Here is a 23,497-nt window from a genome sequence, read left to right as displayed (position 1 = left end):
AAATTTGAGATATATATATATGCACTAATGGGTGCAGTATTTCACTTATAGGTCCAAAATATTCCCACCAGCTGATGAATTAGAAATAGGACAACCAACCAAGTGCTCCTCCTCTTTTATATATATATAAAAGGGTCGAAATGCGTAAGAACTAAATTAGTCTAGAGAAAAGATTGAAAAACAACACAAACACGTCACCCATGGTGACGTGGCGTCACTCATCTCCACCCACGAAAACTACTGTAAGATTTGACGGTGTTCCAATTTCTAGGCTCCGACGTCGGCGGAGCTCGTGGTCCCGCTCGGAAATGGCGGGTCGACTCGCGTGGAGGCTCTCGTCCTCGCCGGAATCCTCCTTCCTCGTCGGTAGATGCCCGATCTTCGCTTGGTTGGGTCGCGATCCGTGTGGGCCCAGGCGGGCGGCTTCGTCGTCATCGTCGTCTTCGTCTTCGTCTTCGCCTCCGTCGCCGGATGCAGCGGCCTCGAAGCCCCAGAAGAAGATCGCGGACCGTCTGTCGGCCGTGATCGACGCCGTCAATGACCGCAAGCTTCCTCCGGAACTCCGTGGCCGTCGCAACTCCGTCAGGTACGCACGAGATGATCTGAGCGGGACGTGGGTCTTTGCGTGAGCGTTTGCAGGGGTTGCTATTAAGCCGTTCCTTTGTTGATTTTGGAGTTGTTTCATTGGGTTGTATGATTTGTACGGTGAATTTGCCGGTTTTTGGGGATAATTGCTTGCTGCTTCTTCGGATTGAGCTAGCGTACAATTTCTGCTTTTGTATATCTTTCGCGAGATGTCCATGCGTGCTGGAGTTTGGGCTTTAGTTTGCACGATCTTTCTCTTTTAAGGGAGTAGAAATATGGATTATCGGTGGCTGAGTTTGGCTGTCACCGGGCATTGCGTTCTATGCATAAGCACTCTGTTTTATCATAATGTGCCTACTCAATTGGGCTTAGTTAGATGCTGCAAAGTAAAAAGCAATTGACTCAGAAGATCAAGCACATGATTGTTCTGCTATAATAATGCTTATACTGAACGATCAGCAGGACTTAATGCTTTTAACGGAGCTTTCATTGTTCATTCCCATGATTTTGATTGTAACTGCTTATTTGTTGCTGCAGTCGAAGTAGGTAACTGTAAGGAATCCTCGGTGCAGAATTGTAGTCAGGTCGATTTCCGGATTGGGACTTATGTTGTCTTGATGGTTGCATTGAAGAAGAGAATAGGACGTGTTCCTTGATTTTCGATTAGCATCTTGATGCACACTTTGTTGCTTGAATAGAAAAAAATTCGAAGCTTATTTAGGGGTCGGTTGATGATGTTTTGCGTTACCCTCTTGGCAGATCTGAGACTGATATTGTGAACATAGTGGAGCAAAGAATATGGCATTCGATGGAGGAAGGACATTTTGAGAACTTACCTGGAAAAGGGAAACCCCTTGACCTCAGCGTAAATCCGCATGCAGATCCGGCAGAAGACACCTTGTATCGGATTCTTAATAAGAATGGCTGTGCTCCAGAGTGGGTAGAACTTAACAAGGAAATAAGAAGTGCGATGTCCGAGTGGCGGAGAGTGCTAAAGAAAGCATGGATGAGCAGAAGCAATGGGAGTCGATCCGAGTGGGACGACCGTTCGGAGGCTTTGAAAGTGCAAATGCGCGGTATTAATGACAAGGTGAGTCCTTGGGTTGCTGTATTCAATTTGACGGATGCTTTCTTCTGCTTCTAGTATACTACTACTTTTATGGAGCGGAGAAAGTTGGTTGGTGCTGATCTTGTTAACAAGATGGATTTGTTGCGGTTGTGTAGGTCTTTCGGTATAATCTCATTGTGCCCTTTGGACGCCAGATGTTTGGGATGAAGTGGGAGAAAGAATTAGATCGTTTGAACGACGAATGACCTCTCATACAGTTGTAGTATTATAACAATTTTGGAGTCGTACTTTGGAGGTGATGTTATATTTATGAAATGTTATAGTTGTAAAATGGTTTAGTGGAATGCGCTCATCGGTTAATTTTGAATTGTTTCTTGATTCCCCGATACGTTTTTTCGCAATACTTGTGTTTTGATTTGGCAAGTGTGATTGTCCTTGGTTAAGCTTTTCATTAAAAGCTTTAAAAGCTGGTGCCGTCTTTTGCTTCTGTGTTCTCTACTGATAGAATGGAGGAAATCAACGAGTGGAAAGATTGGTGAGAGGTGCTTTGGAAAAAGTTTCCGAGACAGTTACTTTGAGTGAGAATGAACTTTTCTCAATCCAACGGTCATACGTTGCAAGTATGTAGCACAAGCTGTGGGAATCGATAGATTACATACACAATTGATATCCAATCAATTAATTGACACTTCTTCACTTCATTGAACAGTGCAAGCTAAAGGACCATTTCAGCTTCTAGTTTTCAGTTACATGAGAATATATTGTTTTGCAATTTTGGCATAGTTTGTAGTAAAGCCTGAGGATAGTCTCACACCTAAACTTTGCAATGTTGGTGAATACGCTTTTTGTTGCGGTTGTCAACCCTCATAGTCGCTTTCAGGGTCGTAATACAGTTGTGGTGTGGAATCATCTTTCTTTTTGTTAAGTTATTTCTTTGTATGCAAGAAACATGAATAGACTATTCTCTGGAGTTTGTTATCTTTTCACCATTACCATGTGTTGTTCTTGAGACGAAAAAGTCTACTATTGACGATAGACTCCTTTGAGCTTGCTTGATTTTCAAACTAAGATTTGCTTGGTGACTGGGCGATGCTGCCCACCATTTGTAAGGAAATGCACGGCTGGTCGCTGGGTACCTGCGGAAGAATGGCAAAAACCAAGCTGAAAAACTACAGATATCTTCTTGCAGGTTCAGCATCTTGTGTTTTCAAATTTCTCTGTTCTGAGTTCCTATGTATCGAACTGCTTAGGTGGGGGAATGGAGTTTTTGGAATGTGATAGAAAAAGGAAAAAAATAGTGTCGACTGTCCAGGCTTGTGGAGAACATCCTGTTACAATGCCAAAGTATGTTTTTCTTATTTTGTGGAGCTCAATGTACATCTCATTATCAGGTATAACTATGTATCTTCTCGCTCGAGTTGGCAGCATTTTGTGTGACGATCACGATGTCCTCGAAAATGGGAACGGAGTATTTTTTGGCGAAATGATTTCGATTGTTTTCTGTTTTCATAGAGAAGTAAGAAATCATTTAAAAAAAAGATTTTAGAGTTTCCTTATTTAACAAATTTTCAACAAGCGAAAAGCAATTTTAATGTTTCACTATTTTCAAACTGTATTAAGAATTACGACAAGAAAAAGGAATACTAGAAAAAGAAATTTGTGAAATATTTTTTTTTATGGAATAGTGGTCTGAGCTACGGCTAGTAAAAGATATATGGAAAAGGGTACATCAGAGTTCCATAAATCGGAAACCCTGAATCATGCTGGTTTGCATAGATGTGAAAAATCGAGAGGGAGAATATCATTATCAGAAATTTACTTGGTGAAAACAGATTAGAAATATCCTCAGGAATCGAATGCATCTTGAGTGATCCTTTTTGTACTTTTGAAAGAATGATTCGTAGCTTGAAGTAATCTTCACAACCCGAAAACAATTCCATTGGAGGGATGCGATTGTGAATAATGACTCACCGCGTGCTCAGCACCGAGAATCCAGTAAAAGAAGAGGTGATCTCACGAATCCTTTCGTCCCCGTAAAACCTTTTCCACAGTATAGAGGGACCCGGTCCTCACTCAGGAAATTGCTCAGACCGTCCCGCCTGCATATGACAAGGCAAGCATGAGGGACCGTTTTCGAAATTAAGAATGGGAGTCAATGTCTATGGGTGTGTTCTGTTGGAAAAGGAGCCATTACTTGAGCTTGTTGACCCATGCTTCTGCTCCTTTTGTTGCACATATGAGATCTAGCTGCAGCATTAGGAAGTCGAATGAGATTATGTGGAGGCAAACTCAGTCGGCGATGGGACTGCGTGAAGAGCACGGAAAAGTTCATGGAAAAACCCTGACCTGTCCATTGTAAATGGTGACGTTTACGCCTTTGGCTAAAAGCTTGTCCCCCTGAGAAAAATTTTATGAGACTTCATAATCTCTGTGGCGGCAGACGACGGAAAACTAAAATCAGGTTCTTGTCTCTCCTTGTTTATACTGGGATTAGCTGTTGCCTCTTCAATTCTTGGTTTCATGAAATCTCCATACATGGCTGGAAAAACCAGGCGAAACTGTCCTTGCCATCTACAACACAGATGAATTTTGATTGACCCGGGAAAAGATCAATATAAAGGATTGTGTCAAACTGCAAGCAGAGTTAAATCTGTCAAACATTTCTGGTCTTCTGGAACTTACGTCACATTATCTGGGATGATCTTTAGCTTCTTTCTGATCGGCCCGTTCATCAAGCTTCTGAAGTCACTATTGGCTGCCCATGCACCAGTTGAGGTTCTCTCTGTGTATCTAGTTGAGCTACTTCTACTCTCTTTCACCACCGTAGAGTTGCTCTCAAATTCTAACATGAAGTTGTAAAAGTCCTGCAGGTCATGCGGCTCTCAGAAACTCCCTCAACACTGAAAGTGCACACCATCTTCTTGTGTTATGACAAGAACAAGAGAGAGAGAAAGATACCACGTTATTACTGTATTGTAGGATGACTTGCTCCAGGTCTCGAAATGTTGCCGTGGCATCTTCCGATTTGCCTTCTGCAAGCTGCTGCTGGATCTTCAGGGCTAAACTGGATAGCACGATAGTTAACTTGACGTTATGCTCGTCTGTCTAGTTTTCTTTCTTCGTAAGGACTTAGAAGGAGAAATGCGACTTAGACCTGTTGGATTGATTCAAGCCGTTCTCATCGATTCGCGAAATGACTTTAAGAACAGGTCCATATGAGAACTTCGATGTAATGCAGATACAGCAGTAAGTCACCAAGCAGAAATGGCTATCTTCACTATGCAAAACAAACAAATTTCTTGGTGGCTGAAATCACATACCACAAAGTCCTCAGGAGAAATCCAGCTATCCCCCAAAGCAACTCCTATATTCGGACATTACGATAAAACATCAGAAATAGCGGGTCTCTGAGCATCGAATATTGAAAGTCGGGACAAAGTGCGACTACTTCAAACAAGTGCCACAAAGTAGTTGGGAAAAAAAGAATTTCTACCCCCAAGTTGGCCTTCAGTTTTCCAGCTTCAATAGCTGCTGGAGCTGTTACTCCAAGGGCAGAAGCAAATTTGCCTCCATATGATTCTGCAAAGATATACAGAGGACTCTTTTGGAGGGTCTCGTTCCCATTGAAGAGCTCTATCAGCAAAGTGGTGAGATCAGCTGCTGCTTCATTGTCTGTTCTCACTACTAAGCTCTCATCCTCCACATAACTGAAACCTGTTGCCACTGGACTGTCCTGTGTACACAGAGGATTACGAGTTACAAAAAAACTAAGCAGCGGTGCCTCCTAAATGCCAATGCCTAGAAGGGCATTCTTCAGAATGATTGTATGAAACTGAAGAGAAACTGCTACGTACCACAAATAAGAGATCTGCTTTTCGAAGCCATGTGAAATTCCGGGGCTGCAAATTCTCATCCAGTGGTCCGATTTCTCTGAAATTTGCAAATCCAACACCGGAGGCTCCCTAGGAAAATGAAGGAGAGAGGTAATGAAAACACACTGATTTTCATTCTATTGGGTGTAATTTCAAAGGTAAAATTCTCACGGGGCCTCCTTGGTGCCACAGCAGTACTGGCCAGGGTTTGGAAGGGTCAACAACTCTATATGGACTTCTGTATAGCCACCAGAAGAGGTGAGCGCCTACAGCAAATACCATCAAAAATCCCAAATTATGTCACTTGTGATAAATTTACTCTGAACTTTTTTTTGTGATACGAAAATACCCAAACTATGTCACTTGTGATAAATTTACTCTGAACATTTTTTTATGACACAAAAAACCCCAAACTATGTCATTTGTGACAAATTTACCCTGAACTTTTTTTGTGATACGAAAAACCCCAAACTATACTACTTGTGACACATTTACCCCCACTATATTTTGGCCCATAGACATTTTCGTCTTTTTCCTTTTTCTGTTTTTTTTTTCTTTCTTCTCTCTTTCCTCCACCGGCCATGGCGGAGGGAAGCCGGCGAGGGCGGTCCTTGCTAGCGCTGGGTTGGGCGAGGGCTGCCCTCACCGGATCTGGCGAGGGCGACCCTCGCCGGCGTCGGGCGAGAGTCGCCCTTGCCTGAGTCGGGCGAGGGCGACTCTCGCCCGACGCTGGCGCGGGTCGCCCTCGTCAGATCCGGCGAGGGCAACCCTTGCCGGCGTCGGGTGACAGTCGCCCTCGCCTGGGCAGGCGAGGGCAGATCTAGCGAGGGCAGATCTAGCAAGGGCAACCCTCGCTTGAGTCGGGCAAGGGCTGCCCTCGCCGGATCTGGCGAGGGTGACTTCGCCTGACTCAAGCGAGGCCGGCGAGAGTCGCCCTCGCCTGGGCGGGCGAGGGCAGCCCTCGCTCAACCCTAGTGTCGGCGAGGGCGGCCTCGCCGGCTTCCCTCCGCCATGGTCGGCAGAGAGAAGAGAGAAGAAAAGAAAAAAAAAAGGAAAAAAAAAAAAAGAAAAAGGAAAAAGACGAAAATGTCCATGGGCCAAAGTATTGTGGGGTAAATGTGTCACAAGTAGCATAGTTTAGGATTTTTCGTGTCACAAAAAAAGTTTAGGGTAAATTTGTCACAAGTGACATAGTTTGGGATTTTCCGTGTCACAAAAAAAAATTCAGAGTAAATTTATTCCAAGTGACATAATTTGAGATTTTTGGTGGTATTTTCCCGTAATAAATTAAACATTAGCTTATTCCTTGAAAGTGGAATGGCTCAAATGAACAAATATATATACAGCAATCATTAATTTGATCACGGCCATATGTTGTTTTTTCCACCAAACTGAAGAATTTGGACACCGAAACTACATCCCCGGTCGAACTTCCACATATCCCCACTGCTCGGACCCGTCACTTGTTCCTTCGGCCGAGGCAAAACGTGGATGCCCAAATGAGAACAGGAGGAGGAGAGAGAGGAAAAGGAAATGTTTCTCCATCACCGCCATCTTTGTCATTCGCTGCAGAATGAATAAGCTGGAGGGCTTGTTATATGGGGGGGGACGCCGACGACCATGATTTTGTCATAAGGAATCTCGCCTGGGTTTGTCTCCGAATAGTTGAATTCAACATGAGAAAACGAAGACAGATTAAAGACTTCAAGAGACCAGGTCGCCTTATTCAATTAGTTAGAGCTACAGCGACACCGTCCAAAGCGAGCTTTTTGTCCTCATCGGGTTGCGATTGGATCGCAGGGGACAACGGGAAACAAGCGCGAGCGAAGCAACATTTGTTTAGAATCTGGAATGGGGAGTCTTCCAATTAACTACCAACGAGAACAAAAACGAACAAACGAGCGAGGACTTCTTGATGTGTCGACTTCAAGAACTCCATCGAATCTCGACCCCGAACAAGGGGAAGAAATTGGTTTAGGATGTATGTTTTTTGATTAGACAACATCAGTCGTCAATTCTGTTAACTCTCTCTCTCTCTCTCACGTACGATTGTGATCGGATCGATTGGGACAAAGGGAAAGCAAGTGCGAGCAAAGCAAACGTTATGTAAAATCTGGGATGGAGGAAGTCCTCCAATCAAGCACCAACGAGAACAAAACAAACAAAGCAGGCGCGCTTCGATTTGGCGTCTTCTAGAGCTCCATCGAATCTCAAAGCCGAACAAGGGGAGGAATTTGTTTTTAAGGTATTTGTTTTTTGGGATATGTGCGTCGGAAGTTCTAAAATTTATCACGAGAGTGTAACTGAGTCTTAAAACTTTAAAAAATCGTAATTAAGTTGTAAAACTTGTTACGAAAGTACAATCGAGTCTTAAAAATCTCAAAAAATGCAATCAATAAAATGATTTGATTAGACCAATTTAACAAGTTTTAGGATTCGATTACATTTTCATGACAAGTTTTAGGATTGAATTGCACTTTTTTAAAGTTTTAGGACTTAATTGCAGTTTCGTGACAAATTTTAAAATATATCCGATATACTTATCCCTTATTTTTTTTTTTTAGTAGACTGTATCAGTACTCAATTCTGAATCTCCCTTCCTTTCTGTTGGCTAAGTTTCGCTGCGTGCTAAGCAGCAGCCACCGGATGAGAAGCAGATATTAGCTGTGGCTAGGAGGCGCTCCTTCATTGGTGTCCCTTGTTGTGCACGTGTGGGCTCAACCACACCCTATTTCCTTTTCTTTTTCCCGTTTTCCCTTTGTGCCCTCGTAAAAATTAGGATTGAATCAACGACCACACGGTTTGGTACCTAAACAAAACTATTGATATTACATACTTTTGTGTTAGGATAATTAAATGTTTATAATCATGTATTTATAACATCTTAAGCTTTTAGAGCTAGTCAATTCTTACTTGGTATTAGAGCTAGTCGATTTTGAAGTGCACCCAAGTGTGTATCAAGAACTAAATTTGTTTCTTGTCATTTCAATTCCAATAACTCTCGACATTGTTCAACATCATCCATAGAGCCCTCGCCGACCAGAGACGAGGCCAGCCCTCCCCCTTGTTTTTTGTTTTTTTTTTAAATTTAAATTTAATTTAACTAAAATTAATGTTAAAATTATTTTTAGACGGAAATGTCCTTGAACGGCAGGAAAATTTGGCCGGCCGGCGAGCTAGCAGGATGAGACCTTTATTTGAAACTGTTATAACCACTTCAGTCTCTTATTCGAAAAAATGAGAGCATTTTAAATTTTTATTTAAGATAATATCTACTTTAAATTTTTGTTTAAGAAAATGAAGGCGCTCTATACTTTCGTTTGAAATTTTCCTCCCAAAAAAAGTTGTAGGCATCGGGGGGGTTCCTTAACGAGCGCTGAATAAATTCCCCTCGAAATGAGCAAAAGACGACTCTCAATCTCCTTCCCATCTCATCGGTCCCGCGGTTCACTGTTGAGAGAGGGCCCCAGATTACACGTCTCGACCGGAGCCCCACGCTTGATCGGCCACACCTCGCAGCGGCAGCCTCCCACCACCGGGCACCAACCAACCAACCACCTAGAGAGATCTCACCGCCAGGTTCCGTGTCTCTCCATACCTCCCCGCTCGCTCCCTCCCTCCCTCGCCCAATTTCTCGGTAACCTCGCCTTAGCCGCTCTTCCGGCCAGGCATCATTGGTTGCCTCGAGGAGATAACATTGGGACATGGCGGCAGTGGGGAGGACGGGGACTTCGTCGGAACCTTCCATCTGGGGAGACATCGACATCTGCGAGAGGTAAAGGGTTCGACCGATTTCTTCTCATCTTGTCCTTCCTTCTTTCTTTTTTTATTTTTTTGTTTTGCTCATGTTTCTTTCTTCTCTCTTTTCTGGAATTGCGGCAGTTACCTGGTGTGCTCTATGTACGAGGAGGCGGCTTCGTTGGCCTCCTCTGTTCTGGAGCGTCTCTGCCGGAGCAAGAGCGATCTCCTTGGAGAAGCAGGAGATGGTCTTTCGCTGCTTCATGACATGATGGAATCAGCTGGGATGGTGTTCGTGCAGTCTTTGAAAGAAATGGGGAGGTCCCGTTCTTATTTTTATTTTTTCCCTTCTTGATTTCGTTAATCAGCTATGAGTTCCCATCTGATGAGTGCGTACTTGTGCTTTACATGTTCTCTTAGTTTGACTAATACATGCATTTTGCAGCCTTCCCTGTGTGTAGTTCACATCAAGGGGATTTCGTATCTCAAGCCGTTGACAAGACTTTCTTATAATCTTTGGAAGCATATTTGCTTTTTTTTCAGTCTTTAGTTTAAAAACCTGTGCATCAACCTGCTCATGAGAAGATGTTTCGGGTATTTAACCGTGAAGCTTTTCGATACATCACTAGATCTTAAGAACAATGTGGGTCTTTAACTATACTTAATTTGAAATATTTCAATTACAAAGCACTGATCGTGCAAAACACGAGGACATGTAGTGCATTGGAAAGTATAAAGTTTCCTTAATCAGTTGCCACTCGTTAACACAATCCTTACAATATCAACAAGATCCTTACCAGTACTGATCCTTCTGTTGAGATTTTTAGTCCTCCTATTTTAGATTATAACTCCTTGAAAGAACCATCAAGGCACATGGCCTGGTGGAAGGGGGAAAAGGGGAGGTGAGGGGGTTAGGAACGGGTTCTGAATTTGATTTTGGACGAAGGTGCTCTGGACCTACAGAGTACTTCGACTAGCAAAAAAGATCTTTAAGGAAGCTTCATGGTGGACAATTTATTGAGTGCACAATAGATAAGATGACTTAATTATGCAAAGTCTCACGCTCGCTTTAGTTTTAGGGGGAAAGTTAAAATTGTACTGTAACTGGTAGTAATTTCTTGCAGGACTGCAGAAATTCTGCATAAGCTAACGGAATTGTTCGGTTCTGTTGCTGCCATCCCCATTGAAGTTCTCCAAATTGGGTAATTTAGTGTCTTCTTGCATTATCGCGTTGTAAATTCTACATGTCGAATGCCTTTTCGTGGAATGGTTTTCATGGTTATGTTGAGACCAAAAGTGCAAAAGAAAGAATAGATCATTGGTTAAATATTTTGAGTGTTTACATTTGTTAAGTTGACATTGGCCAATTGAAGTCCTTATTGAAGGTAGTGTAGCTACATTTCTCAACCTTTAATTTTCTACCATTGTGGTTGAAGGAACACATACATGATATGACACTGATTTATGCTCATCTTATTGTATGTTAAGCTCTTTGTCTTTGGTGATGACCCCAGACAAGCCATTAGGCTATTTGCCTATTATGCAGTGGTTTTGATTCAATGTTTTGCATGACTATGTTAGATCCATATTTGGCCTGCTCCATTTAGCAATTGTTATAAATAAAGCCCAAAGATCTTAAGGGGATTTAGGTAGATTGTCTGTGACGTTGATGGGTTTATTGCATTTGTTCCTTAAGGCTTAAACCAAGAGTTACATGTGATTTGGGTCTTTAAGTTTGTTTGATTATTATGTCTTCCAAAAACATCTCCCAACCTTTAAGGGCATATCTCCGGGCTAAAAAAAGGATTTTACATAACCCACCCTGAACTTTCCCTTACAGAAACTTTGCGTCCTTTTGTTTCAGGATTATCCACTTTGCACTGTGAGCTTTTAAGAAAACCTGCAGTCTATGCATTGGTCTTTAACGTTATGAGGAAATTGTTAGCAAATGTTATAGGAATTAGAACGTGTGAATTTGAAACTAGAGGATGCAAAAGGCTAATAAGGATAAAGCTGAGGATTTTTTTTTTGTGAATTGCTTATCATTTGTACAAAATTGACTTTAAGTTGAATACCCAGTCCAAAGGAGTTATAGAAAAGCATTACAGTATATTGACATTGCTTTAAGTAAGTACCTTGAAGTTTGTATATACTCTTGACCGCCGACGACTTGACATGGTTTAATAATTGGGCGCTTTGGTGCCATCGATATAAGTAATGGTTAGGAGTATAGCTCACTTAGATTGACCAAAACCGATTGAATAATGTACTTAAGTTTCCAAAACAATGAATTATATCACAACGTTAGTTATGGTGTGTTTGTATATGTTTTATAGAAGCAAAAAGTTTTTTTTTTCATTGCATTTTGCCAAAATTTAGAATTTTGTTCAAATTTCCAAATTCATGAAAAAGCTCTGTGAATTCATGTGTCAACATCAGTATGTTGTTAAAGTTTCAGGTATTTTGGGTTTAAATAAAGTCAAAGTGCTTTAGCCACAAGTCATTTCAATCCGTAGTCATTATTAACTTCGAAATGCCACTATGGCTCCAATGTGAGAGAGAGAGAGAGAGAGAGAGAGAGAGAGAGAGAGAGAGAGGGGGGGGGGGGGGGGGGGGGGGGGAGGGAGGGAGGGAGATAGAGAGATAGAGGGAAAGAGAGAGACATGAGGGAGATTAGAGAAGAGAGAGGGAAACCAAGAGAACTGAGTCTTGTGTCTTTTGTTGACATGATCTGTGTCGAGTTTGATAGAAGTAAAATAGGACAAACTTGACAAGTCCTGAACTGGAATATGTTGATTGAAGTTGTACATATCATGTATTGATTTTGTGTATGCTACAAACAATGCTTTTTCCAGATGTGGTAACCGCCCTACCCACTTCCGCCACACCCAGAATGCAACTTGATGATATAGTCTTATAGGTATTCAATGTCATCTCATGCACAACTCTATTGCAGAATAAGACCTATGTTATGCTTGGTCTGTACAGTCCACTTTTAAACAGTTGTTGGTGTGTTATCACTATACATCCTTTAGTCTCTAAGAAGAGCATCTTTGGTTATCGTGTTGAATGCAAGTTAGATGACCTCTTTACATACAACATGAACTTCGCTTACTGGTACAGTTTCCTATCAGGGCCTGTTTGCAGATTTCAGAAGGTTTTCCAGGGGTTCGAGAACTTCTAGAGGAGTTCCTTAGCAACTGGAGCTATGTGGATGAGAAATATTACATTCCTGTCAATGCAGAGGCAAATGTTAATTGCACGGAAATTTGTGACGGACATTTTGTTTTGGGAGTTGATAAGTATTTGGAAGTTGTTGACATTTATGCTCTGACTTTACTGGCTAGAATTTTGGGTGAATTTGAACTGGCCATAAGTTGGGTTGAGAAAGCTGTATTGCCCAAGGATAAGAGGCAGGTAAGAGAGATTTTGCGATCATATTCTTTGAGGACCATTCATTTATTGAATTATGTTATCATTGATAATTGTTCAACATGCTTGCAATTTGATGATCAGTGAGCCTGGAGTATGCAATTTGCTTCCCATGTTTTCTTAACTTATTTGATTGCTGAAATCGCTAGCGAGGAATAGTGAAATAGGTGGAATTGATTGCTTTATAGATTGTTTTGAGATACAGTTTTAGATATCGTCCAAATTAATGGAAAAGGTGCATGTTAATAGAAATATTTCAGGTTTTTTTTCCTCGCTTACTATTCTCACCCAGCTCCTTACATGGTCATGACTACCGCATTGCAGGTTCAGTTTGGGCCATTTTTCATTAGTTCTTGTTGTTATGATGATGGGACAGTAATGTGCTTGACATTAATATGGATGTTAAAGTGGAATAAGGTCCACTTTTTTCCTGTAATGTGCCAAAAGGGACTTAGAATACAGTGCATCAGGGGAACAATATTCTTTGAGAGGGTCTAGTTTTCTCCTGCATCAGTTTTGCCTTGACTAAGATTGGTAGCCTTCTGGCTTTAATCTCAATCTGTCTTAGGACATTAAGATATATCAAGTATCATGGAATAATGACATTTAACTGGGCTCATCTTGTCTGATACGGATCCCATACCACCCTCTCTCTCTCTCTCTTCTTCGCACGCGCACGCACACACACACACCCACACCCGCACCCACACACAACACAATACACACACACACACAAACAGTCACTCACAATCTTAAAAATTTAGCACCATTGTTACGTCTTAAGTTGTTCGCAAAAATCATATATATTGACGATGCAAAAGCATAGGGTAGACTTAATTTTGGACCTGACCCTGTGGGTCTGCTCAACTACTCGGACACAGTTCATGCTTGGGCAAACCTAGGTCCTGAAAGGACCTGATCTAGGTACTTACAGCCCGGTGGACCTTCTAGTGTGTTTCTTATTATCCATTTATTGATATATAGGATTTTGTACTGATAAAATGGTCTCTATACGTGTGATGTTGGAGCAAATGTGTAGGTATATTTGGATACTGCATGCCAGGTATTGATTCAAATAAAAAGAAGAAAAGGAAACTCTGCAGCGTATGCTTCAAACTTTTTTTACTTAAGATGTTCCAGGTTCTAGGTTGTAGGCCGGTTTCTGATGTGAAAGGTGGTAGGTAGTCTCTGCGGGGTTGAGCTTAGGGCATGGGCATCTTATCCTCAATACACATGCAAGGAATTTATCATGTGTACTGGGGTTTTTAAGATGCATTCTCTGGTTAGGCTGATCCAGAAAGTAGGCTCCTAATTTTACTGTTAATTTTCATTTTAGCAGTGATATAGATTTCATTAATCATCTCCTTCCCATTTGATGTTATAGTATCTGAATAATTGATTGTAAGGTGATTCTAATATCACTGACGCTTACAAACTGTTTAGCATCTTTGCCATAAAACTATAGAGCATCAGCCGACTTGGCTCGTTTCTCAGTTCAATGTGTAAAGTATTGCATTGTTTGGCTACTAAAATCATTTCTGTGATGGCTTTCAATCAAAGAATGATGCTTCACTTTTGCACAAACTTGATTGAAATCAATTTTGGTTTAATAACCATATGATACTGTCCTTGATGCAGAATATGTTAACAATTTGTCATTTCAACTTGCAATTTGTAGGACTTGCTCAGAAGGTTGCATTCGCTATATGCTATCAAGGCCACTAGCTTATCACAAGGTCCCCTGTCACGTATGCTAAATGAGCATGAAGTTCCTTTAATAGGAGAAGCGAATGCATCAGAAGAATACATTAGATCCATAGAACAGAAAAGCATGCCAAACAGAGAAGATGATCGGAAATTAGCAATTCTGAAGTTGTATGCACAAGGCAAGCCTTGTTTCTGGTTATTTCGGTCAATCAATGTGAGATTTGGCAATTTTCGGTTAGTCCTATCTAATGGGAAGATCTTGCTGGGATGCCTGGTGCTGCTCGCATATTTCATTGTGCGAAGAAAGCGATCTGCGTTGAATAGGTAACTTGTCTTGGCTCTAATGCATATTCGTGGTACCACTTCCTGTTTAAACTTGATGATTTGCTGAGCCATCACAGAACGTATTTATGCATAACTAGCAAGTACCACCTTCTTGTGAAGTTAATGACCGTATATACCTCTGTCCTGCATCAATATCGATTATTATGGATCTTTGCATGTAGTTGTGGTATTGGTGGTCTCCTCTAAGATGAACCTTAGGCAGGGATATATCTCCTTAAAGAATTCTGTGTCATGTTCTGGAATTTAGGTATCATCAGCAGTGGCACGACCCTTAACATTTTTGAATTTATTCTCAAGTTTTACAGGTGTCCTACTGAGGTTATGCAAACATGCTTGTAAATCAATTCACTTCCAATGTGTCAATCAAAAGTAAACCATAGTCAGGTTGGCTTTAGGGTTCTGTATGTGTACTATGGAGTGTATGCTGCTCCATAAACTTATAAGATCTAGAACTATGAAAAGAACTGGCATTAGGTTTCTCAAGAATCAACTGTTTTACTCCAAAATTGCAAGAGCTGAAGTGCAAGGAGTACAATTTAAGTCACCAAGACAGCTTCTTTGGAAAATCAGTGGTAAGGCTGCATACATCAACCCCACCCCATACCCCCCTGTGTGGGGAGCCTTGTGGCGTTGGATGCCCTTTGTCTGCTCGACCAGTCGTCTTTCATTTCTAACTTAGACATATCGACTGACCGTGGTCTCTAAAAATGAACTTCACCCTGCCATTTGTACAAGAAGCCGAACTACAAGGAGGAAATTTTTTTTTTTAAACAGCTGTTAGTGATTGATGATGCAATAGTTAATTGATTAGTCTTAATACTGCAGTTGCAAATGATCTTTAATTTTTTTTCACCGTGTTTACCAACAGCTAGCTGCTGACTAAAACTGTTGTAACTGGGTTTATGTGAGCCACGAATGTTATTTGCATTCTTTTGGTGGAATCAGTTGCATGTTCTAAACCACTTAAGTTTGTAAAGAAGTTTGGCGGGATAAGACACATATTCTGATTTTGGTAGAGAGAGAGAGAGAGAGAGGCCTCCAATGATTATATTGAACCGCTTGTTAGGGAAGTGTTTTTTGAGACAAACTATTCGTGATTCTAATGTTTTGTCAGATTCTCTCGCATTTCAGGTATGTCAAGAGACAGGCTTTGGCACTGAAGAATGCTTTGGTAGATTTTTGGCAGCTTGCATTTTCTTACCAAGTGAACCCCTTAGCGGCTGTTCAACCCCCTGCTTCCATGCCCGCCCGGCCCTAGGAAGTGTTACCCTGGACTGACTGGAGGCTATCTGAATCAAGGAGGTGGTCTCTATATTACCAGGATGCTTTCCCCTTCCCTGGGAGACTAATGTATGTGGCAACGCTAATGCAAAGAGATTTCACGCCTCCTTTTCGACAAATTTACTCTTTAGACAATTACAGCAGATGTCGTTTAGATAGAGAATTGTTGCCTCTCCTTGTACTTCTTCTTTGTCTGTGGGTCGATTCTAGCCAGAAAAGAAAAGGATACTATAAATTGCGAGAAACATAACTAGGCTTATTGTACGTTATACGTATGTCGTTAAGATACCTTCAGAGTACCGAGCACCAAAATATTGATTAGAAGAACAATAAAAAAACCCGCTGTACTGTAATCTTGATATCTTAAAGGGAAATTTTCAAATAAAGGCTTGAAGAGAAAAGCCTGAGTTGCAAATTAATAACTGTGAGTGCTCAACAAAGAAGTAGAAGCATTTCAGGAAGATTAAATCCAAATCTTTCAAAAGAAAGGGATACACTTTTCTCTGCAAATCGAAGTTTCCAAAAAGAAAGAAAAAAGAAAACATATGCTTTATTTGCGGACGAAAGGTGTCCCAAGGCAGATAAGAAAATTAAGCATATTAAGATGACCAAGAAGCTTGAAAAAAATAGGTATTTTTCTTGATAATGAAGATATCGAATCCGTTTTTTCTCTTGAAGATGAACAATTAGAGAATCCCATCTGTGCTACTGAAACTTTTGATAGCGATGAAACATCCAGTGACATTGATAGTATATATTTTCTAAGTACAAAACTTTCTCCAAAACCAACAGACCCACCAATTGAAACAACCCTAGCAATCCAAATTCTGAAACCCTTGAAACCTTTGAAAGTTTCAAAATCATCTCGTCTCATAATCCAAATCTACCCACATACATCATACCTACTAAGTAGGATATGCCTATTCATGTATCACACTTATTGATACTAGAGCCAGTGCATCCATCTTTAATCCTAAAATTCTTCCCGATGAATTTTGGGAACCACATATTAGACATTTCCAGGTTGCATTTGGAACAAGAGTCTCTACAAAAGGAGCAAACTCATAAAAATATATTTTTTCCCTAAATGCTCCATTATTATTATTTCATAGTTGGATGAGTTATTCCCAACCAACTTCCTGCTCTCCATATACTTCCGAATAGTTTACACTTTAAAGATCAGTTCAAGGAGTTTGTCAACATCAAAAGGATGTATTTTTACAGCCAGCCCAAGTGGAACCAATTTTAAAGCAGTTACTGAGTTTATGTGCAAAATGATAAGTTTCCTCTACCAAATAAAAAAGCCTTATTTTTATGCGTAACGAATGCAAAGATCTATTCCAAGTTCAATCTCAAAGTAGAATTTTTGCAGCTTGGAATCCATCTAGAAGATCGCCAAACATGGTTATGTATTCCTAATCAGCATTACTAATGGAAGTTTGTTAATCTTCTCAAGCAGTAAGGAATAATGCTTTCCCAAAAGAAGATAGTAATAGCTCAAAAATAAATTGAGTTCCTTGGAATGTATTTTAAGGATGGTTTTTACCATCTAGGGAAGCATATTGCCAAAGAATCGCTGAAATTTTCTCATGAAAATCTTTACCGCAAGCAAGTACATCAATTCCTTAGAATTGTTAATTACTTAAGATATTTTGTGCCAAAGATTTTAAAGCTCACGCATTCACTGCTAAATATGCTCAAAAATAGAATCTACCCACTCAGGAACCGCTCACCCCTAATCAAAAGATTGGTGAGAGGTGCTTTGGGAAACATTTCCAAGGCAATTACTTCGAGTGAGAATAAACTTTTCTCAATTAAACAATCATATGTCGCAAGTATGTACGTAAAACAAATCGTGGGAAAAAAAATTCACAGATTCTATACACAATGATTTCTAATCAATTAATTGACACTTCTTCACATCATTAAACGGTACGAGCTATGGGACCATTTCAGCTTCTAATTTTTACTTTCATGGGAATATATTGTTTAGAATTATGGCATAGTTCGTACTAAAGCCTGAGGACAGTCTCACGCTTAAACTCTGTGATGTTGGTGAAGAAGCTGTTTTGTTGCAGTTGTCAATTCTCAGAGTCTCATTTAGGGTCGTAATACAGTTGAGTGTTCTGGAATCATCTTTATTTTTTGTAAATCACTTTCTTTGTATGCAAGAAACATGAATAGACTATTCTTTGGAGTTTGTTATTATTTCGCCATTGGCCTGTGCTGATCTTGATATGAAAAGTCTACTATTGATGAAAGACTCCGTTGAGCTTGCTTGATTACCAAACTAAGATTTGCTTGGCGACTGAGTGATGCTGCCCGCCATTTGTAAGGAAATGCACGGCTGGTCGATGGGTACCTGCAGAAGAACGGCAACAACCAAGCTGAAAAACTACAGATATCTTCTTGCAGGTTCAGCATGTTGTGTTTTCAAATTTCCCTATTCTGAGTTCTAAGTATCAAACTGTTTAGGTTGGGGAATGGAGTTTTTGGACTATGAGAGCAAAAGGAAAGTGTGCTGGCTTATGGAGAACATCCAATTACTATGCCAAAGTACGTATTTTGTGTGGAGCTCAATGTACATTTCATTCTTGCTCGATTTAGCAGCATTTCGTTTCCCAATCACAACGTCGTCGAAAATGGGAACGACCTTATTTGGTGAAATGATTTCGATTGTTTTCTGTTTTCATGGAGCAGTAAGAAATCATTTAGAAAGATATTATAGTTTCCTTGTTTTACAAAATTTCAACAAGATAAAAGCAATTATTATGGTGAAGTGTTATTTTCACTGTTTTGAACTGTATTAAGAGTTCGACCGAAAAAAAAAGAACCGTATTAAGAGAAATATGACGAAGGGTACATTAGAATTCCATAACTTGAAAACCCTGAATCCTACTGGTTTTCAGAGATGTGAAAAATTGAAAGAGAGAATATCATCTTTAGAAATTTCTTAGTGAGAACAGGAATTTAGAAATATTATCTGGAATCGAATGCATCTATCCTTTCGTAGTTTGAAATAATGATTCATAGCTTCAAGTAATTTTCACAATCCGATAACAATTCCACTAGAGAGATTTGATTGTAGATGACTCACCATGTGTCCAGCACCAAGAATCCAGTAAAAAAAGAGGTTCCTGTAGGATCTCACGAATCCTTTTGTCCCCGTAGAACCTTTTCCACAGTATAGAGGAACACGGTCCTCACTCAGGAAATTGCTCAGACCGTCCCACCTGCATATTACAAGGCAAGGCAAATTTGAGGGGCCCTTTTCGAAATTGAAAGTCAATGTCTAAGGATGTGTTGTGTTAAAAGGGTGCCATTACTTGAGCTTGTTGAGCCATGCTTCTACTCCTTTTGTTGCACAAATAAGATCCAGCTGCAGTATTAGGAAGTTGTCCAAATGAGATTATGTGGAGGCACAATCAGTCAGAGAGGAGACTGCATGAAGTGCAGCGGGAAGTTCATGGAGAAATCCTGACCTGTCCATTGTAAATGGTGACGTTTACGCCTTCGGCTAAAAGCTTGTCTACCTGAGATAATTTCACGAGACTTCATAATCTTGTGGTGGCAGACAATTAGAAACTAAAATTGAGTTATCTTCTTGTTTACGTCTAGAAGGTGGCTTTCACTGTCACACTAAATTAGTGTTTACCTCTTCGATTCTTGGTTTCATGAAGTCTCCATCCAAGGCTGGGAAAACCAAGCCACCCTGTCCTTGCCATCTATAAAACGATGAAGTTTGATTGACCCATCACAAGGGGAAAAATCAACATATTTTTAATGTGGAATCTGGATCAACTAGGATAGAAATACAGCATTGGGTCTAGCTGCAAGTACAGTTAAATCTGTTAGAACATTTCTGGTCTTCTGGAACTTACGTCACATTATCCGGGATGATCTTTAGCTTTTTTCTTATTGGCCCATTCATCAAGCTTCCTAAGCCACTGTTGGCTGCACCTGCACCAGTTGAGGTTCTCTCCATGTATCTATTTGACCTAATTCTACTCTCTTTCACCGCCACTGAATTGCTCTCATCATCTAACATGAAGTTGTAAAAGTCCTGCAGGTCGTGCAACTCTCAGAAACTCCCTCAACACTGAAAGTTCAAACCATTTTCTTGCGGTATGACAGTGAGCAAACAATAGAGATATATACCACATCATTACTGTATTGTGCGATGACCTGCTCCAGGTCGGACCATGTTCCAGTGGCATCTTCTGATTTACCTTCTGCAAGTTGCCGCTGGATCTTCAGGGCTAAACTGGATACCACAATAGTTCACTTCATGTTATGCTTGTCTGTCTAGCTTTTTTCTTAGTAAGGACTTAGAAGGAGATATATGACTTAAACCTGTTTGATTGATTCAAGCCGTTCTCGTCAATTCTTGACATGACTTTAAGAACAGGTCCCCATGAGAACTTCAATTTAGTGCAGATACCACAGTGAGTCACCAAGCAGAAATGACTATCTTCATGATGCAAAACAAACAAATTTCTCAATGGCTGAAATCACATACCACAAAGTCCTCAGGAGAGATCCAGCTATCCCCCAAAGCAACTCCTGTATTTGGACATTATGAAAAAGCATCAGAAATAGCGGTTTTCTACTTGTAGAGTGTCAAAAGTCGCGACAGAGCGTGACTACTTCAAACGAGTTCCACAAAGTAGTTGGGAAAAAATAAATTTCTACCCCCAAGCTGGGCCTTCAGTTTTCCAGCTTCAATAGCTTCAAGAGCTGTTACTCCAAGGGCAGAAGCAAATTTGCCTCCATATGATTCTGCAAAGATGTACAGAGGACTCTTTTGGAGGGTCTCATTCCCACTGAAGAGCTCTATCAGCAAGGTGGTCAGATCAGCTGCTGCTTCATAGTCTGTTCTCACTACTAAGCTCTCATCCTCCACATAACTGAAACCTGTTGCCACTGGACTGTCCTGTGTCCACAGAGGATTACAAGTTACACTAAAAAGCAAGGGTGCCTTATAAATGCCAATATTTAGAAGGCATTCTTCAGAATGATTGTTTGAAACTGAAGAGAAACTGCTATGTACCACAAATAATAGATCTGCTTTTTGAAGCCATGTGAAATTCCGGGGCTGCAAATTCTCATCCAGTGGTCCGATTTCCCCGAAGTTTCCAAATCCAACACTGGAGCCTCCCTAGGAAATTGAAGGAGAGAGACGATAAGAAAAACACTGATTTTCATTCTTTTGGGTGTAATTTCAATGGTAAATTTCTCACAGGGCCTCCTTGGTGCCACAGCAGTACTGGCCATGGTTTGGAAGGGTCTTCAACTCTATATGGACTTCTGTAGAGCCACCAGAAGAGGTGAGCCCCTACAACCCAATAAAACATCAGTTTATTCCTTCAATGTAGAATGGCTCAAATCAATATACATATGCATAGCGATCATTTATTTGAACACGGCGATTTATTGCCACCAACTGAACAATTTGGACACTAAAACTAGATACCTGGTCGAACTTCCACATATCCCCACTGCTCAGACCCGTCCCTTGTTCCTTCGGCTGAGGCAAAACGGGGATGTCCAAATAAGAACAAAAGGAGAAGAAAAAGGAAAAGCAAATGTTTCTCCATTACCACCATATTTCTTATTTGTTGCAGATTGAATAAGCTGGAGGGTCTGTTATACGGGGGGCACGTCCGTGATTTTGCCATAAGATATTTCGCCAGTGGTTGTCTCCGACTCGTTGGACGAGGGCAACGTGAGAAACAAGAACAGACGAAGACTTCAAGAAACTATGTTGCCTTTGTCATTTAGTTAAAGCTACAATGACTCTGTCCAAAGCGAGCTTTTGTCCTCATTGGGTTGTGATTAGATTGATGGGGACAACGGGAAACAAGTGCCAGCAAAGCAACGAGCATTGTTTAGAATCTGGAATGGAAATCTTCCAATCAAGTTCGAACGAGAACAAAACAAACTAGCCAGGAGTTATTGGATCTGTTGACTTCAAGAACTCCGTCGAATCTCAACCCGAACAAGGGGAAGAAATTGGTTTACGATTCTTGTTTTTTTGACGAGACAACATCAGTCGTCAATTCTGTCAACTCTCTCTCTCTCTCGCTCTCACGTTGGATTGTGATTGGATCGATTGGGACAAAGGGAAAGAAGTGCGAGCAAAGCAACATTATTTAGAATCTGGAATGGAAGTTCTCCAATCAGGCACCAACGAGAGCAACACAACTTGTTGGAGCTAACAATACAATTTAATGGAGTGAATAGCTTGCTTCACGAACTTTGTACTTTTTGCGGAAAAATAGTGAGTACGAAGTAAATATCAGGTCAAGGTGATTTTTTAGAAATTGTGAGCTAATTGTGTGTTCAAGCATTTAAAATAGAGCGAAACAACATCACACAAAGATATATAGTGGTTTAGTTTTATCCACAAGACTACATCCGCTCTCACCACTAACAGTCACAAGTTTGATTAGAATACACTAGTAATGTGCTGAACAAGTTACAACCAGCACACACCAATACTTTCAGAAAATATATTACACTATTAGAAATTAGGTGTTGCTATTACTCAATACACTTAATCTTTGAGCACAATTACAAGTAGCAAGGATCACAGACAAGGAAGAGCTTTTTGCTTAGAACGCAACTTGTAACAGATTTCTGGGTTTTGTGTATTACTCGTCTCTCTAACTTATTGGCATTTAAAGATATTCTCTTTTATAGGCAACTTCAAACAATCCGTTGGAGATGTCTTGGAGAAGCAAAGTAGCTGTTTGAATTTCATTGAAGATACTGTCTGAAGATGAGACTGCCCATATAGTCTATCCCCAGCCTTTGCAGGCTACCCGAAATAGCTTCTGCTATTGTCCTGTCACTGCGGCTTTGACATACTGTCAAACGACCTGTTCTTAGATCTTTCTTTGCTCTTGCTTATGTGTGTCTAGCTAACAACGGTTATAATGATGAACCCACTGTCATATTAAATGATCTGTTGCTATAACAGTATGATCTTCCTAATCTACTTAGCTTAAGATAAATATTGTCTTGTAGCTCATCTTTGTAGATCCATTGGTGCTATTTTGACCGACAAAACAGATTCATGGTCCCATCACTTTAGTTCTGTAAACATTATCAGGAACATCTGCAATTATCAATGTAAAACATTATACTAAGGATGGTTTTGGGATCATCAAGATTTCCTTGAGATGTTTCTCCAACAATCTCCCCCTTTTTGATAATAACAAAACTATCATGCAGATGTGAATAGTAATTTTGATAGGGTTGTAGTAGAACGTAAAAATCTACTTGTGTGAAGATGTGTTAGTGATAAATACACATTTGCAGATTATCTCCATAAGATTTTGAGAGAATGAAATGAGATGATGTGAAATATCACAGATTTTCTAGATATGATGTCTTTGTAAAGATGACGAATAATGTAATAAGGATTCATCATAAAATAGGCTTTGAGAGACAACATGTTATCTAA

The 23,497-nt window shown here is 40.4% G+C and overlaps 4 protein-coding genes across 5 annotated transcripts; 2 read left to right on the top strand and 2 right to left on the bottom strand.

Annotated features, from left to right (window-relative positions):
- The first annotated feature begins 273 nt into the window (after window positions 1-273).
- On the top strand, window positions 274-2,021 carry LOC115665195 (uncharacterized). Its single transcript, XM_056314254.1, has 3 exons — window positions 274-586; window positions 1,345-1,675; window positions 1,810-2,021. The coding sequence occupies exons 1-3, from the start codon at window positions 309-311 to the stop codon at window positions 1,897-1,899; spliced, it is 699 nt and encodes a 232-aa protein (XP_056170229.1). The 5' UTR covers window positions 274-308; the 3' UTR covers window positions 1,900-2,021.
- Window positions 2,022-3,668: 1,647 nt separating this feature from the next.
- LOC115667741 (serine carboxypeptidase-like 51) lies at window positions 3,669-5,808 on the bottom strand. Its single transcript, XM_056314751.1, has 8 exons — window positions 5,698-5,808; window positions 5,509-5,616; window positions 5,149-5,387; window positions 4,975-5,020; window positions 4,809-4,876; window positions 4,613-4,718; window positions 3,849-4,518; window positions 3,669-3,753 (listed from the first exon to the last, which is right to left on the bottom strand). The coding sequence occupies exons 1-7, from the start codon at window positions 5,806-5,808 to the stop codon at window positions 4,333-4,335; spliced, it is 864 nt and encodes a 287-aa protein (XP_056170726.1). The 3' UTR covers window positions 3,669-3,753; window positions 3,849-4,332.
- Window positions 5,809-9,017: 3,209 nt separating this feature from the next.
- Window positions 9,018-16,192, top strand: LOC115691818 (protein APEM9-like). The gene is made up of 7 exons (XM_056314992.1): window positions 9,018-9,105; window positions 9,195-9,301; window positions 9,409-9,585; window positions 10,389-10,466; window positions 12,399-12,681; window positions 14,375-14,727; window positions 15,880-16,192. Exons 2-7 carry the CDS (start codon window positions 9,231-9,233, stop codon window positions 16,004-16,006), a joined length of 1,089 nt encoding a protein of 362 aa, XP_056170967.1. The 5' UTR covers window positions 9,018-9,105; window positions 9,195-9,230; the 3' UTR covers window positions 16,007-16,192.
- A 1,887-nt stretch (window positions 16,193-18,079) lies between these two features.
- LOC115690743 (serine carboxypeptidase-like 51) lies at window positions 18,080-21,660 on the bottom strand. 2 transcript variants are annotated; one of them, XM_056314715.1, is made up of 13 exons: window positions 21,503-21,660; window positions 21,270-21,364; window positions 21,080-21,187; window positions 20,722-20,957; window positions 20,549-20,592; window positions 20,383-20,450; window positions 20,188-20,293; window positions 19,911-20,092; window positions 19,685-19,754; window positions 19,512-19,562; window positions 19,356-19,408; window positions 19,127-19,262; window positions 18,080-18,391 (listed from the first exon to the last, which is right to left on the bottom strand). In XM_056314715.1, the coding sequence occupies exons 1-13, from the start codon at window positions 21,518-21,520 to the stop codon at window positions 18,320-18,322; spliced, it is 1,239 nt and encodes a 412-aa protein (XP_056170690.1). In that variant the 5' UTR covers window positions 21,521-21,660; the 3' UTR covers window positions 18,080-18,319. The 2 variants fall into 2 exon arrangements, with proteins under 2 accessions (XP_056170690.1, XP_030473072.2); XM_030617212.2 differs by having other exon boundaries at window positions 20,722-20,962; window positions 21,503-21,641.
- Between the last annotated feature and the right edge of the window lie 1,837 nt (window positions 21,661-23,497).

The sequence above is a fragment of the Syzygium oleosum genome, unplaced genomic scaffold, assembly GCF_021117445.2.
Source record: "Syzygium oleosum isolate NSW1041296 unplaced genomic scaffold, Sole_v2.1 Sole_v2.09, whole genome shotgun sequence".
In the NCBI taxonomy this organism is placed as follows: Eukaryota; Viridiplantae; Streptophyta; class Magnoliopsida; order Myrtales; family Myrtaceae; genus Syzygium; species Syzygium oleosum.
This window is presented reverse-complemented; position numbering and strand designations above follow the sequence as displayed.

Coding starts and splice junctions, on each gene's coding strand:
- LOC115665195 (XM_056314254.1), top strand. CDS start 309: ATGGCGGGTCGACTCGCGTGGAGGCTCTCGTCCTCGCCGGAATCCTCC. Junction 587..1,344: donor GGCCGTCGCAACTCCGTCAG/GTACGCACGAGA, acceptor CCCTCTTGGCAG/ATCTGAGACTGATATTGTGA. Junction 1,676..1,809: donor TGCGCGGTATTAATGACAAG/GTGAGTCCTTGG, acceptor GCGGTTGTGTAG/GTCTTTCGGTATAATCTCAT.
- LOC115667741 (XM_056314751.1), bottom strand. CDS start 5,808: ATGGTATTTGCTGTAGGCGCTCACCTCTTCTGGTGGCTATACAGAAGT. Junction 4,719..4,808: donor GGCTTGAATCAATCCAACAG/GTCTAAGTCGCA, acceptor CGTGCTATCCAG/TTTAGCCCTGAAGATCCAGC. Junction 4,519..4,612: donor TACAATACAGTAATAACGTG/GTATCTTTCTCT, acceptor CATGACCTGCAG/GACTTTTACAACTTCATGTT.
- LOC115691818 (XM_056314992.1), top strand. CDS start 9,231: ATGGCGGCAGTGGGGAGGACGGGGACTTCGTCGGAACCTTCCATCTGG. Junction 9,586..10,388: donor TCTTTGAAAGAAATGGGGAG/GTCCCGTTCTTA, acceptor AATTTCTTGCAG/GACTGCAGAAATTCTGCATA. Junction 10,467..12,398: donor ATTGAAGTTCTCCAAATTGG/GTAATTTAGTGT, acceptor GTTTCCTATCAG/GGCCTGTTTGCAGATTTCAG.
- LOC115690743 (XM_030617212.2), bottom strand. CDS start 21,635: ATGGTGGTAATGGAGAAACATTTGCTTTTCCTTTTTCTTCTCCTTTTG. Junction 21,365..21,502: donor ATATGTGGAAGTTCGACCAG/GTATCTAGTTTT, acceptor ATTGGGTTGTAG/GGGCTCACCTCTTCTGGTGG. Junction 20,963..21,079: donor AAGCAGATCTATTATTTGTG/GTACATAGCAGT, acceptor CTGTGGACACAG/GACAGTCCAGTGGCAACAGG.